This window comes from Oncorhynchus mykiss, chromosome 13 (genome assembly GCF_013265735.2).
Source record: "Oncorhynchus mykiss isolate Arlee chromosome 13, USDA_OmykA_1.1, whole genome shotgun sequence".
NCBI classification, from domain to species: domain Eukaryota; kingdom Metazoa; phylum Chordata; class Actinopteri; order Salmoniformes; family Salmonidae; genus Oncorhynchus; species Oncorhynchus mykiss.
In genome coordinates, this window is record NC_048577.1 from 47,071,340 (window position 1) to 47,087,517 (window position 16,178).

Below are 16,178 nucleotides of genomic sequence, written 5' to 3' on the forward strand. Positions count from 1 at the left end.
CTATACATTAATGTACGTACTACCTCAATAGCCCAACTAACCAGTGCCCCCGCAGATTGGCTACCCGAACTATCGGCATTGTGTCCCGCCACCCACCACCCGCCAACCCCTCTTTTATGCTGCTGCTACTCTCTGTTTATCATATATGCATAGTCACTTTAACCATACCTACATGTACATATTACCTCAATCAGCCCGACTAACCGGTGCCTGTATATAGCATCGCTACTGTTATAGCCTCGCTACTGTATATAGCCTCGCTACTGTTATAGCCTCGCTACTGTATATAGCCTCGCTACTGTATATAGCCTCGCTACTGTATATAACCTCGCTACTGTTATAGCCTCGCTACTGTTATAACCTCGCTACTGTGTATAGCCTCGCTACTGTTATAGCCTCGCTACTGTATATAGCCTCGCTACTGTTATAGTCTCGCTACTGTATATAGCCTCCCTACTGTATATAACCTCGCTACTGTTATAGCCTCGCTACTGTTATAACCTCGCTACTGTATATAGCCTCGCTACTGTTATAGCCTCGCTACTGTTATAGCCTCGCTACTGTATATAGCCTCGCTACTGTTTTAGCCTCGCTACTGTATATAGCCTCGCTACTGTATATAGCCTCCCTACTGTATATAGCCTCGCTACTGTATATAGCCTCGCTACTGTTATAGCCTCCCTACTGTATATAGTCTCGCTACTGTATATAGCCTCGCTACTGTTATAGCCTCCCTACTGTATATAGCCTCGCTACTGTTATAGCCTCGCTACTGTTATAGACTCGCTACTGTATTTAGCCTCCCTACTGTATATAGCCTCGCTACTGTATATAGCCTCGCTACTGTTATAGCCTCCCTACTGTATATAGCCTCGCTACTGTATATAGCCTCGCTACTGTTATAGTCTCGCTACTGTTATAGCCTCGCTACTGTATATAGCCTCGCTACTGTTATAGCCTGGCTACTGTATATAGCCTCGCTACTGTTATAGCCTCGCTACTGTTATAGCCACGCTACTATTATAGCCTCGCTACTGTTATAGCCTCGCTACTGTTATAGCCTCGCTACTGTATATAGCCTGACTACTGTATATAGCCTCGCTACTGTTATAGTCTCGCTACTGTATATAGCCTCGCTACTGTTTTAGCCCCGCTACTGTATATAGCCTCGCTACTGTTATAGCCTCGCTACTGTTATAGCCTCGCTACTGTTATAGCCTCGCTACTGTATATAGCCTCGCTACTGTTATAGCCTCGCTACTGTTATAGTCTCGCTACTGTATATAGCCTTGCTACTGTTATAGCCTCACTACTGTATATAGCCTCGCTACTGTTATAGCCTCGCTACTGTATATAGCCTCGCTACTGTTATAGCCTCGCTACTGTTATAGCCTCGCTACTGTATATAGCCTCGCTACTGTTATAGCCTCGCTACTGTATATAGCCTCGCTACTGTTATAGCCTCGCTACTGTATATATAGACTACTGTTATAGTCTCGCTACTGTATATAGCCTTGCTACTGTTATAGCCTCGCTACTGTATATAGCCTCGCTACTGTTATAGCCTCGCTACTGTATATAGCCTCACTACTGTTATAGCCTCGCTACTGTTATAGCCTCGCTACTGTATATAGCCTCGCTACTGTTATAGCCTCGCTACTGTATATAGCCTCGCTACTGTTATAGCCTCGCTACTGTATATAGCCTCGCTACTGTTATAGCCTCCCTACTGTATATAGCCTCGCTATTGTATATAGCCTAGCTACTGTTATAGCCTCGCTACTGTATATAGCCTCGCTACTGTTATAGCCTCGCTACTGTTATAGCCTCGCTACTGTATATAGCCTGGCTACTGTTATAGCCTCGCTACTGTTATAGCCTCGCTACTGTTAGAGCCTCGCTACTGTATATAGCCTCGCTACTGTTATAGTCTCGCTACTGTTATAGCCTCCCTACTGTATATAGCCTCGCTACTGTTATAGCCTCGCTACTGTATATAGCCTCGCTACTGTTATAGCCTCCCTACTGTATATAGCCTCGCTACTCTTATAGCCTCCCTACTGTATATAGCCTCGCTACTGTATATAGCCTCGCTACTGTTATAGCCTCGCTACTGTTATAGCCTCGCTACTGTATATAGCCTGGCTACTGTTATAGCCTCGCTACTGTTATAGCCTCGCTACTGTTATAGCCTCGCTACTGTATATAGCCTCGCTACTGTTATAGCCTCGCTACTGTTATAGCCTCCCTACTGTATATAGCCTCGCTACTGTTATAGCCTCGCTACTGTATATAGCCTCGCTACTGTTATAGCCTCCCTACTGTATATAGCCTCGCTACTGTTATAGCCTCCCTACTGTATATAGCCTCGCTACTGTACATAGCCTCGCTACTGTTATAGCCTCGCTACTGTATATAGCCTCGCTACTGTATATAGCCTCGCTACTCTTATAGCCTCGCTACTGTTATAGCCTCGCTACTGTTATAGCCTCGCTACGGTATATAGCCTCGCTACTGTTATAGCCTCGCTACTGTATATAGCCTGGCTACTGTATATAGCCTCGCTACTGTTATAGCCTCGCTACTGTTATAGCCTCGCTACTGTATATAGCCTCGCTACTGTTATAGCCTCGCTACTGTATATAGCCTCGCTACTGTTATAGCCTCCCTACTGTATATAGCCTCGCTACTGTATATAGCCTCGCTACTGTATATAGCCTCGCTACTGTTATAGCCTCGCTGCTGTTATAGCCTCGCTACTGTATATAGCCTGGCTACTGTTATAGCCTCGCTACTGTTATAGCCTCGCTACTGTTATAGCCTCGCTACTGTTATAGCCTCGCTACTGTTATAGCCTCGCTACTGTTATAGCCTCGCTACTGTATATAGCCTGGCTACTGTTATAGCCTCGCTACTGTTATAGCCTCGCTACTGTTATAGCCTCGCTACTGTTATAGCCTCGCTACTGTATATAGCCTCGCTACTGTTATAGCCTCGCTACTGTATATAGCCTCGCTACTGTTATAGCCTCCCTACTGTATATAGCCTCGCTACTGTTATAGCCTCGCTAGCTACTGTTATAGCCTCGCTACTGTATATAGCCTCTCTACTGTTATAGCCTCGCTACTGTATATAGCCTCTCTACTGTTATAGCCTCGCTACTGTTATTTTTCATTACTTTTCTATTGTTCACCTAATACCTTTTGTTTTACTTAAAAACTGCACTGTTGGTTAGAGCCTGTAAGTAAGCATTTCACTGTAACAGGTACACCTGTTGTATTCGGCCAACGTGACAAATACACTTTGATTTGAGTGTGTGTGTGTGTGTGTGTGTGTGTGTGTGTGTGTGTGTGTGTGTGTGTGTGTGTGAGTGAGTGAGTGAGTGAGTGAGTGAGTGAGTGAGTGAGTGAGTGAGTGAGTGAGAGAAAAAGGAGAGCAAGCCTTCCAAATAGTTTCTGGTGTTGTAAATGCAACAATACTACAATTGTAAAACATGTAAAATAAGTATACTTCGTGAAATTCTGAAACTGTGTAGATTTTGTAGGATAAATACTGACCGGTTAGTGATAATTGAAAGTCTGAAGCGTCAGTATTATTGTCAGTGACTGGTGGACCCTGAGAAACTGTTGTGTTGTCCCCTTCTCCCCATCGGCCAAGAACAATAGAGACACCTTTTCAGTGCATTAAACCCCTTTTAAAAGGGAAGTGAAAGCCACCTCTCTGACAGGTAGGCTGTTTGATGTCTTTGTCACTTCCTCATCCTTCAAAGGCTTCAGCTCAGCACACGCCACCATGCTCTGAATCATTTACTGTGCTCTCTCTCTCTCTCTCTCTCTGTGTGTGTGTGTGTGTGTGTGTGTGTGTGTGTGTGTGTGTGTGTGTGTGTGTGTGTAGGTGTAGGTAGAAGTGTAGGTGTAGGTGTGTTTGTGTTGGTTTATATTGTTGTGTTTGTGTTTTGTGTCTGTGAGTGCGTTCAGTTGACTTTTTGGACATATTTTGATATTCCTATCAGCAAAGTTGCAGGAAACATATTTCTATACTGTAAACCTTTTTTCTACAACAACCCTTTTTATGTACCCTAATTTCTTGTTGTAACTTTTACATACCATGCTGACTTCTTGTGGTGACCACATAGGACCACACCCATACAGACTATAGGATGCCAATTGGACACATGGTGTAGCAAACTGTTGGAAACACACACTTGGAGAGAAAATGATCTCCAGCAATTGTGTTTGCCCTGGAGCCACAATATTTGGTTCATAGTTCTCTCATGAGGATGGCTCTAGAATCCCTCACTTCCACAGTTTTGGATTCCTGCCGTTTTGGTAACAGAAACAAGCCGATTCATTTACAGTCATGGTTCTTAACTGACAGATGCATGATAGATCTATCCAATTGTAAAGATACATAATAACGTTGAAAATGAACAGAAAATCAATTAACTTATAACATATAACAAGTTACCCATCCTGAGTTTGTCAACATTTCTTATCCCTGTGTGACATTACTGAAAGCCTGTATGCCAACTGACATCAGCCGATTCCAAAGTACTATTATATCCAAGTCTAAACCAACATGAAATGTCCTTTTGACAGAAAGGGTAAATACTTATCATTCATTCTTAACCCAAGTATCAACTTGTACTCTCAAGCCCTTAATTATAATCTTGTAATTTTCATTTAGGCTGTCTGCATGAAACTACATTTCATTAATTATTTAGCTGGTTATGCTCTTTTCCCAAAGGAAACTAGACTCTCTCTCTCTATAAGAACCTGAAAGGCAGAGAAAAAGAAGAACCACATATGCCTTCACCTCTGTATCTAGGGCCAGAGAGGAATGTAGAAGACTTTGTTGACGTCTTCACTTGTACTCACATGGGGCTTTCTTAGCTTCAGCTCAAACCTTTAGAGGAACCAAAGCCTTTCAAAAGAATGAAATACAACAAATGGCTTAGATGTGGTGGGGATTCCTTGACTTAAAACTTACTGTGCAGGACTTTCATATCGTGGAGCATATAACAACTTCAGATAACAAGATGTCAACAGTAGGGGCATCAAACCCAGCCACAAGAGACTGCAGGCAGAGATTCATCCACCTGAAGTCTCCGCTGCACCACGGAGCCACGTGAGGCGCTCAGTACAAAATGGAGGTAAGTGTGAGAAGTAAGTGTGATGTGAGGGGCCAGAGCTGCTCTTACCAGTCTCGTGAAGAGGGGAACTCCTAAATGCCAGAGGTGCTCGTTGAGCAGCCCGCTGTACACCACGTTCCCGAAGACAGCAATACTTCCTGATTTACACAACGTGTTTCCTACAGGGACAGAAACAGAGAGGAGAGAAAACACAGAGTCATTCAAATGGACTACACTACACTCCAGCAATGTACTAGGCTTTATTAGCAAGATTGGAAATTTAAATCATAGGAAATCATTGCACAGCCACAGAAATTGAAATAAAAGAAAAAAATAAGAAATATAATAGAGAGCACCACATTGATTGTTATGAATATTGATTTCAGAGGTTTATGATGGACAGGGAAATGTAGCTGCTGTGAAATCGATAGCACAAGTACATGTGTTCCAACTGCATATGATAGAACCTCCAGCTAGCCTAATGAGATGCTTACAGTGATAACATCAGTGTGTAACGATCAGAGGTGTGCTGAAGGAGAGATCTGTCAGAGAAAGTCTGTACAAAGCCACCCATGACAGTGCCTCATACTGTATGTTACATACAGCTCTGGTTAGTCCCTGTTCCATCAACACAGGAAGTCAAACTCCTTGACCCTCGAACTCCCGTTCCCTCCATCCTCCACCCCCCTTAGTCACATTACCACCCCCATTAGCACACTCTCCATGTGAGGACAGTCAGACCACAACATTGGCAACCCTGTATGAGACATGTAAGCCCGGCCCTCAGCCCTCCGCCTCCAGCCCTGGCCACAGTGACACGGCTGCTGTGTATGAAGAGCTTCTGCCTGGAGAGGAGAGAACCACTCTTAAGTTAGGCCACTGCAGCAGCTGAGGAGCCAGCCCACACACTAACACTAAGGTCCCCACAACATATGATTTACACACACACTACTACACGTCCCCAAGTATGATGAACGCAGGTCTCCATTGTAATTTCTGCACAAAGGAATGCTGCAAAGGGGAGGTGGGGGAAACTGGAAGCAGTGCTGACAAGCAACACATGCATTATTTAAAAACCAAAGTAAAAAATGCCCATTAAAGTGTCAGTGGTGCTCTCGGCGGCTGGCGGTGGAGGTGGCTAGGGCGCGGTGTGTGTATTACTGTTATTAATGGGCCAGGCGTGGGGGGCATTGCTACGCTGTGATTGCTTTGCTGTTGCCATCCAGGGTTCACGTAATTTTTTTCACCTATTCTTTTTCAAGAGCGTGTGTGCAAGTGTGTGTCTGTGAGAGAGAGAGAGAGAGAGAGAGAGAGAGAGAGATGCACTGCAGGCCGGGAGCAGCGTCAATGAGCTCCGACTGCTAATTAAGAGAGGGACCTTCCCTAGCGAGTAGCAGCACAAGTGCTTCTATCATCCTCTGATACATAGTCATGTTCTTCCTAAATACAGTGGGCTGGGGATGGGGTGGACATATTGGAAATAAGTACATAGCACTTCACTATGCAGCATGAGATAAAGGGTTACTGTTACTGACAGTAGCCCTTATTACTACAGTCAACCTTTAACTGCCTCAGTCTCCAACACAGGTTACAGTCATACCTTTGGAGTACAGAAATATGATGTAATACTTCTCTGAGAAGAAAGAAGACGACATTGTGGTCCTGTGACTGAGTGTTGGCTCTCTCCTCAGTTCTGACACCACTTCACTACAGAGGAATTTAAAGCGTAGGGAAAATCAAGCAATCAAGCAATCAATACAGTATCCCTCTAGCTACAGATTCATAAACAGAGGAAGGCTCGAGGCAGTTTATGTCACATTCTTCTCTGTAACTGCCTCTGAAATGCAGCCAGAAAGCAAGGTGCTAAAAAAAACATTTGATTTCAACTCATAGTTGAACCACTATTTAAAAAGAGCATGTGGAGCATTTCTTCCATTTAATAACATGTGTTCATTCTTTAATCTGGTGACATGTGGTCATTCTTTAATCTGGTGACATGTGGTCATTCTTTAATCTGGTGACATGTGGTCATTCTTTAATCTGGTGACATGTGGTCATTCTTTAATCTGGTGACATGTGGTCATTCTTTAATCTGGTGACATGTGGTCATTCTTTAATCTGGTGACATGTGGTCATTCTTTAATCTGGTGACATGTGGTCATTCTTTAATCTGGTGACATGTGGTCATTCTTTAATCTGGTGACACGTGGTCATTCTTTAATCTGGAGACATGTGGTCATTCTTTAATCTGGTGACATGTGTTCATTCTTTAATCTGGTGACGTGTTCATTCTTTAATCTGGTGACATGTGTTCATTCTTTAATCTGGTGACATGTGTTCATTCTTTAATCTGGTGACATGTGGTCATTATTTAATCTGGTGACATGTGGTCATTCTTTAATCTGGTGACATGTGGTCATTCTTTAATCTGGTGACATGTGGTCATTCTTTAATCTGGTGACATGTGGTCATTGGTCCGTCTGTGTTAAAGAGTTGATATTCTGTGTTTGGTGCCCATGTCTTTTTTCTGTTAGGTCCTCTCAGCAGTTGTGTGCTTCTATCTTATCTGCAGACTCAACATTATCGAGGCCAACCTCTGATTAATTATTAATTGTGTGATTAAAATGTAGAGAAGGAGGTGTGTGTGTGTGGGGGGGGGGGGGGGGGGGGGGGGCAGGCAGGGAGGGGTTGGGTAGCAGCCTGTATCCTTCCTACATCATTGGTGTCGGTCTCCACAATGTTATTATCCAGACCTTCAAATGACATTTTTCATCGCTATCTTTATATATGTTTCTGTTACATATCAGAACAGGGCATTTGACAGGAAGCTTCTAACAGAGCGTAATGGTCAAGGCACATGTGATGGTGATGTGATGGTGATGGGGTGGTGGGTGTTGTTTTATTAAGTTAGTGATGCCGTCTCTTCGACTGAGTGTGCCTGGCGTGATCCTCCTCTGGATCGGTATGCGACTCCCCCTTTCATCTCAGAGTCACACACACAGAAAGATGAGGGATTTGGAGCCCAACACTTTCCTGTCAGACTACAAGCAGCATCAGCCATGTGTAGCTTACTTCACCAAATGAGGACCTAAAGAAAATCCCAGAAAAATGTGTACCTCTCACTACAAACCATAAGCAGTACATGCAGTGTAGTAGTAGTCATTTGTAGCACAATACAAAGCATTGAATGAAGTAAAAAATAAAATAAAATGTATCTGTCAATTATTGTCAAAAGTGTTTGCAATAGTTTAGGTGTTGGGTGAGATTTATTTTAATGAACCAAATGTGCAGTGTTTATCTGCTTATGAGTGAGTGAGTGTGTGTGTGTGTGTGTGTGTGTGTGTGTGTGTGTGTGTCCTTCCCTGGCCACTGCTCTCACATGTGCTCCCCTGACAATGCAGATGAAGGTGGGGAGCTGGAGCACAGAGCTCCAGAGCGATGCAGCTCAGAGATCCTTGTTTCTAGCGACAAGGCACATTGCTGCAATGCAATAAGGGCAAACAACACTTTTAATAATTCAGGGCATGATACCATGAGGGGGGATGGGTGGGGCAGAGATGCCTTAGAGTAGCGCAGAATGGCTCATTTAGCCCCTGCCACGCATTATTAAAGTTGTATCGAACCCCCTCCTGAGTCCTTCCTCAAGTCTTATCCCCCTTCCTCATTCCAAAAGCCTGCGAGGTAACCAATAAGAGCTAGCAACATTTATAAACAACAAAGTACCCTGCACCTTGGAGGAGGTAAACAATGGTGTTCCTCTTAATCTCCTTTTCCCGTGCTCTCCGTGAGTCCTCAGGTCCAGAATTTGTCATTGCTTTATCCTGTTTGCACTGTAGTCCACAGAGCCTTCTTATTCCGGATTATGTCCTTCCTGAGCTATGCCCATGGATGCAGAAAAATGTGGGGAATGAACCTTGCATGGAATCCGTTGGAGTAATAAAACAGTCCTCCCGTGTTAATGACGTATGATGGCATTGCTCTGGACATGTTCAAAGAATGATAATAGTACTTAATAAGAAAGAAGATTTCTGCTCCAAAGTGCTTTCCCTGTTCTACATTAAAATAGGTTGACGCTGAGATAAGATAGGCTTGTCTACACAATTGCTCCAAAATAATACAGTTGGATTCAGATCAAAAGCAATGCATTGGAGAATTTTAAACAAAATATGTTTTCCTTTTTTTCATGTCAATCACATAAAATAAGTATTACAAAATGCAAATTGCTACCATGTAATTACTAATTAAATGCCAGAGAACAATGCACAGGCTATAAAATAATCAGATAGTGACAGGTGCAGTATACACTGCTGCAGGGTCCTCTTAAATCATAACAAATGTTTCCTGAGAGTGCAACATATGCCGCCACATATGCAAAATGCAGCTAACCAGGGAGAAAAGAAAAGCCTGCCCATGAAAGTCAGAGGCGTTATGGTAGACATAGAGTTTGATGATAGACTTGTAAATCAGTGCAGCTGGAATAGCCAGCCAGCCAGCCAGCCAGTCAGTCAGCCAGTGTGACTCTTTCTATCTCTTTCTCTATTTCTGCCTGCCATTTTAGCTGCTCAACACAGAGGTCCCATTTTCTTCAAAGAAATGTAAATTTGCCACGTCGGCTCCTGTTGTAGGGCTGATCTGGTCTGATCCTAACAGTGAAACCTACCTACGTACTAAACTGTACCACAGGCCTCCCGCCACCCTCCCTCCCTCCCTCCTCCAGGAACCCAGCGGTAGGAAGAAAGAACGAGGTCCCTGAGGTATCCCTCCTCTCATAACACCAGCCCTGTTAATAGATGAGTCATTACATTCAAAGTGAACAATTATTTTAATACCATAACATATAAAAAAGAAAACCGAATAAAGGCAGATATATAGGCAGCATATATTATAGCTTGCATAGCGCCTATGAACTTTGATCAGAGCTAATGTAGTTATTGTGTCACATTGAGGTGGTAGGGCCAGCGGAGGGAGGGAGGCTCCAGTTGTAGCGTGTTCTCCTCAGATAGCTCCAGCTACAGTAAAAGCCATCTCCTCTCCTTTTCTTTTCCTTCCCCTTTGCTCTCCTCTCCTGTCCTCTCCTCTCCTCTCCTCTCCCCTCCTCTAATCTCCTCTCCTCTCCTGTCCTCTCCCCTCCTCTAATCTCCTCTCCCCTCCTCTTTTCTCCTCTCCCGTCCTCTACTCTCTTCTCTCCTCTCCTCTCCCGTCCTCTACAATCCTCTCCTCTCCCGTCCTCTACTCTCTTCTCTCCTCTCCTCTCCTCTCCCGTCCTCTACAATCCTCTCCTCTCCCGTCCTCTACTCTCTTCTCTCCTCTCCTCTCCTCTCCCGTCCTCTACAATCCTCTCCTCTCCCGTCCTCTACTCTCTTCTCTCCTCTACTCTCCTCTCCCGTCCTCTACAATCCTCTCCTCTCCCGTCCTCTACTCTCTTCTCTCCTCTCCTCTCCCGTCCTCTACAATCCTCTCCTCTCCAGTCCTCTACAGTTCTCTCCTCTCCAGTCCTCTACAGTTCTCTCCTCTCCACTCCTCTCCTCTCACCCCTTCTCCTCTGCCCTCCCCTCCTCCGCTCTACTCTCCCCTCCTCCCCTCTCACCAATTCTCCTCTCTTCCCACCCCTTCTCCACTCCTCTCCTCCTCTCCTTTCCCCTCCTCCCCTCCTCTCCTCGCCTCTCCTCTCACATCCTCTCCAATTCTCCCCTCTCCTGTCCTTGTGCATTATGAATGGAGCCATGTTCAGTCACGGACTGGCTGCACTTTCTGAACTTTCGCTGAGTAAGTTCTACTGGCTCCTCTACTCTTTAATCATTCCCCATTAGAGCAGAGGCCTATTGACTTCCAGTATGGAGATGAATAAGGCTGTAGCACCAGCACCAGCCATATCTGGCTGCAGGCAGGAAGGAAGGGATTCATAGCACTAATAACAAGCCTGGGCCACAGACCCAGACACAGACCCAGAAACAGACCCAGACACAGACCCAGACACAGACAAAGACCCAGACACAGCTGATGAAGAGCACTAGATCTGGGGAGGAGGAGGAGGAGGAGGAGGAGGAGGAGGAGAGTCTCTGACGGTGGATGACATCAGTGTCATCAGCACTGGAACTGTTATTGATTTAGTAGCCTTCAAAACTAATACTGACGTCATCACCTTCATTTTCATCACCCTTCGTCATCTGAGGATAAGAATTTACTTGGCAGCCAACAATAAAATTAATCAATAAATAAATTAGCTATTAAATTGAAACTATAGAGAATGAAATATTTGACAAGCATTCACATTTTTGGGAGCTTTTTAAAAATGTTTTATTCAAAACTACAGAAGAATTGTTGAGGTCCTGGCAATTGGAGAGAACTGGGAGAGACAACAGTGGATGGAGATGCAGCACACATGTCTCTATGTCTCCACTGTAGCCTGTGTTAAGGTGGACTGGTCCACTCAGTAGAATGGAGTAATGATGAAGGGCCTTTAGGATTGCATCAGACTATTGATTGCTAGCAGCACTGAGAGACGTGGTTTACCATCGTTATAAACAACCTTTTTGTGGAGTACAGTTTGGGGAAACAAATTATTTTATTTAGTAGATTTTTGGATTTGACTGTTGAATAATTTATGGCTACACAACCCTTGGCACGGGGAGCGAGAAAACCCCCACAAAGAGCACATATCAAATGCTATCATATACAGGCCTGCATACTTGAATGCTTTCTCTTTCCAATAGATTTTTTCCCACTCAACCTACATCGGCTCTGCTTTGTCAACATCAGTTGAGTGAGAAGTCCCAAGGGCCAGAAAATCTCCTGTAATCTGCCAGACTTTTCTGCCATGTATGGCACACTTGTTTTCCTATATCCCTCTAAGTGTTATTGAGTCTGCAAACGCTGACATTGTTTTATCATTTTGGATCCAGTATCTGGGTGAAATGCCCAGTAGGGCTGTTTGAATTACTTGAGCTGTGGTGAATATTATGCCAGATGTATTCCTCACCCAGATGCTCTGTATTAATTCATGGATAAATGACAGAATGATGGCTATGGAAACAAATGCATGTATTTTTCACATCAATTAATAATTCAATGAATTCACATCAGATCTTTTCACATCAGATATATTTCAGATCTGATCTGATTAGTCAAAAGACCAGTTAGTGAAAAGAAGATCAGAATTGGGTTACCTGTGTAAACACAGCCAATTTGATCTATTTATGTCCTTGGTCAGGGGCTGATGACAAGTGTCTGTTTAAGAGCCCTTGTGGAAAAAAGGTGGATAGCATCAGTAATCCTGCAATGAGGAAATACTCGAGCAGCAGCTCACACAGTGGGGGAGGTGGAGGAGGAGGTGGGGGGTCTATAAAATATCAAAGCAGATCGATTAGCCTGACCTCATTCCATATCCATGTTGTGCAGCGAGGGAGGGAGCCATACAGGGTCAAATCAGGTCAAGGAACAAAACAAAGCAAGCCCAATGATATTTTTCAAATTTTTGGCATAGGTTATTTTGTTAATAACGATAGAATAAATCCTATTTTCACCTATTTTGTGGAAAAATTAATCCAAACTAGCATTATTGCCATTCTCACTTGTACCGAAGACAAACTGTGATTGCTACAGTGCCGCAGCAGTCGTTCCTTCCTGAAAAATAAAAAATAATCACCAGGGATGATGGCTCTCACATCGTGTTCCACATTCGTGTTGTCTAGTATCGGCTTTATAAAGACCATGGCCCACTCAATTGCACTCCAGAGGCAGAAGCTTACTAACTGAAGAGAAACCAGGTCAACTGATAGGGGAATTGTATTGTTATCTTTATATGTGTGCCACAGATACAGTGGTGGAACTCTTGTTAGCGACTCTGCCGTTTACAAAGCAATCAGGCTGGGTTATCGACACGGGAGGAGCGGCACTAACCTACAGTAATCCACTCCATGTTTGCTAATGAACGGCTGCGCGGCTTGGTGCCCTGGCTATAGCTATGCCACGGACGGAGATTGAAGATGGAGAGAGCTCCAGAATAAACAGGAACAGGGGAAAGGGTGGAGGGACGGTCTGGGTATGGGATGGGGAGGAGGGGGGCAGTTGCCCTGTCTTGACATCCCATCATGAGACCCCTTGGCTGGGCCGGTCGGGGAAGGGAGGGAGGGAGGGGAGGCTTGCTGCTGCTTGCTGGCGATGCAGAGTCTGTTTGCTGTGCATCCATCAACCTCTGTGTCCTGCCGAGGAGGCGATCAATACTCAACACAAAAGCTCATTGATGACAGACAGCTCTTGACAAACATATAGCATTTTTTCTGTCTAGTATAGCAATAATCTCCAAGGTCAGTGTGAGTCATTCAAGACGGTGGAGACACAAGGAGCTCATGCGAAGCGCCGTGAGACGGCTTCTTACAGGCTGAAACAAAGGGATTGCACTGATGTATTTTAGTGTCTATTTTACTTCTTGGCACATTGTTAGACTCCACATTATAAAGAGAAGGAGAGGCACCATGAACATGACAATTGGCGAAACTGTCATGGACTGTCAATCACTGACAGCAAAACCCCAAGGACAATCCTCAGACCAGGAAGCTAATGGCTACAGATCATTGGATGCTGTTGCTTTGAACGTGACATACTGTAAACCATCGGAACCCGCCACTGTTGATCTAAAAGGAATTTATACCTTTCAAAACACAGTCTCACACTAAATATAATATACTGTACATAGATCTAAAGTCCCCATACAAGCCCTTACTTCCCCCTCCCCACCTCTCCAACCCACTCAGACCCGGCGCCATGATAAAGTGACCAAGGGGGCAGTTGAAATCAGCAAGGGGGCACAATTTTGGGGGGTTCTTGCATTGCAATTATATTGAATTCTGCTTATATCATGCTACATCGTAATAAACATAAAGTTCAAATGCCATGACAAGTAGGCTACAGATTTCGTGCCAATCTCTGCTGGACAGGACATTACACACTAAAGCAAGGCCGTTTTAGTGATGAATATAGGCTACAAGGTAGATAATAGGGCAATTCATCTATTACAAATGTGTATATGTAACACACAGCTGTCTGGCCAAAACAATGCAAACTAAATGCTGAAAGTAGTAGCCTAGTTATTCATGCATGCAAACAAAAACACAGACAAAATTGCGAATGTGAACGAGTGGGAACAGAACAAAACAGCGGTACCAAGTAAACAAAATATCAGATGAATAAAGACAGGACACAATCTATAATTAGGCTAGTTACATTAACAGTAAACAAACACAGTAAAGAAAAGGTGAATGGAGATCCAGATAACCAAAACAGCCTACTGTAACGGCATTCCTTCTCCTCTGAGGAGGAGGAGTAGCGAGAAGGATCAGAGGACCAAAGTATGATTCTCAATCAGAAACAACTAACGACACCTGCCTCTGAATGAGAACCATACTACACCTGCCTCTGATTGAGAACCAAACACACATAGACTGCCCACCCCAACTCACGCCCTGACCATACTAAATAAAGACAAAACAAAGGAAATAAAGGTCAGAACGTGACAGTACCCCCCCCCCCCCCCCCCCCCAAAGGTTCGGACTCCGGGAGCAAAACCTGAACCTATAGGGGAGGGTCTGGGGGGGTGTCTGTCCGCGGTGGCGGCTCTTGCGCGGGACTTGGACCCCACTTCACCACAGTTTTTCTCCGCCTCATTGTCCGCCTCCGTGGCCTCTTAAACACGACGACCCTCGCCGCCGACCTCGGACTGGGGACCCTAGAAATGGGTCCCGAATGGACAGGACATTACGGCAGTGCCAGGCAGGCGGGAGACTCCGGCAGCGCTGGACAGGCGGGAGACTCCGGCAGCTCCGGAGTGAATGGCGATTCTGGCATCGCCTGGCTGACTGACGCCTCTGGCGGATCCTGGCTGACTGGCGGCTCTGGCGGCTCCTGGCTGACTGACGGCTCTGGTGGCTCCTGGCTGGCTGGCGGCTCTGGCGGCTCCTGGCTGGCTGACGGCTCTGGCGGCTTTTGGCTGGCTGACGGCTCTGGCGGCTCCTGGCTGGCTGAAGGCTCTGGCGTCTCCTGGCTGGCTGACGGCTCTGGCGTCTCCTGGCTGGCTGGCGGCTCGGGCTGCTCCTGGCTGGCTGGCGGCTCTGGCGGCTCCTGGCTGACTGGCGGCTCTGGCGGCTCCTGGCTGACTGGCGGCTCCTGGCTGACTGGTGGCGCCTGGCTGACTGGCGGCTCTGGCGGCTCCTGGCTGACTGGCGGCTCCTGGCAGACGGGAGACTCTGGCGGCTCAGAACATACGGGAGACTCTGGCGAGACTCTGAGGAGGAAGGCTCTGACAGCGCTGGACAGGCAGGAGCACCTGTAGGGAGAAAACGGAGAGACAGCCTGGTGCGTGGAGGTGGCACTGGGCACTGACCGGACCGTGCAGGCGCACTGGAGCTCTTGAGCACCGAGTCTGCCCAACCTTACCTGGTTGAATGCTCCCCGTAGCCAGGCCAGTGCCGCGAGGTGGAATAGCCCGCACTGGGCTGTGCTGGCGAACCGGGGACACCATGCGTAAGGCTGGTGCCATGTACGCCGGCCCGAGGAGACGCACTGGAGACCAGATGCGTAGAGCCGGCTTTATGGCACCTGGCTTGATGCCCACTCTAGCCCAACCGATACGCGGAGCTGTACCGCACCGGGCTATGCACACACACTGGGGAAACTGTGCGCTCCACCGCATAACACGGTCCCTCTCTCTCTCCGGTAAGCACGGGAAGTTGGCGCTGGTCTCCTACCTGGCTTCGCCACACTCCCCGTGTGCCTCCGCCAAGAGATTTTTGGGGCTGCCTCTCGGGCTTTCAGCCGCGCCGCCGTGCTGCCTCCTCATACCAGCGCCTCTCTGCCTTCGCTGCCTCCAGCTCTGCTTTGGGGTGGCGATATTCCCCTGGCTGTGCCCAGGGTCCTTTGTCGTCCAGAATCTCCTCCCATGTCCAGGAGTCCTGCGTTCTTTGCCGCTGCTGCTGCTGCCCTTTACCACGCTGCTTGGTCCTTTGTTGGTGGGTGTAGAAAATAGAAAAACACACATAGACTGCCCACCCCA

The 16,178-nt window shown here is 46.1% G+C and overlaps 1 protein-coding gene across 6 annotated transcripts in view; it reads right to left on the minus strand.

Moving 5' to 3' along the window:
* LOC110485195 (RNA binding protein fox-1 homolog 3-like) overlaps positions 1-16,178 on the minus strand; it is a 416,432-nt gene that overhangs the window by 141,837 nt on the left and 258,417 nt on the right. For 5 of the 6 annotated variants that reach the window (XM_036941309.1, XM_036941310.1, XM_036941306.1 and 2 more), the window contains one exon: positions 5,201-5,310. In XM_036941309.1, the coding sequence (XP_036797204.1) occupies positions 5,201-5,310 (110 nt within the window). Of the gene's footprint in view, positions 1-5,200; positions 5,311-16,178 lie in introns of those variants that run through there. The other variant, XM_036941312.1, reaches the window with a different exon arrangement.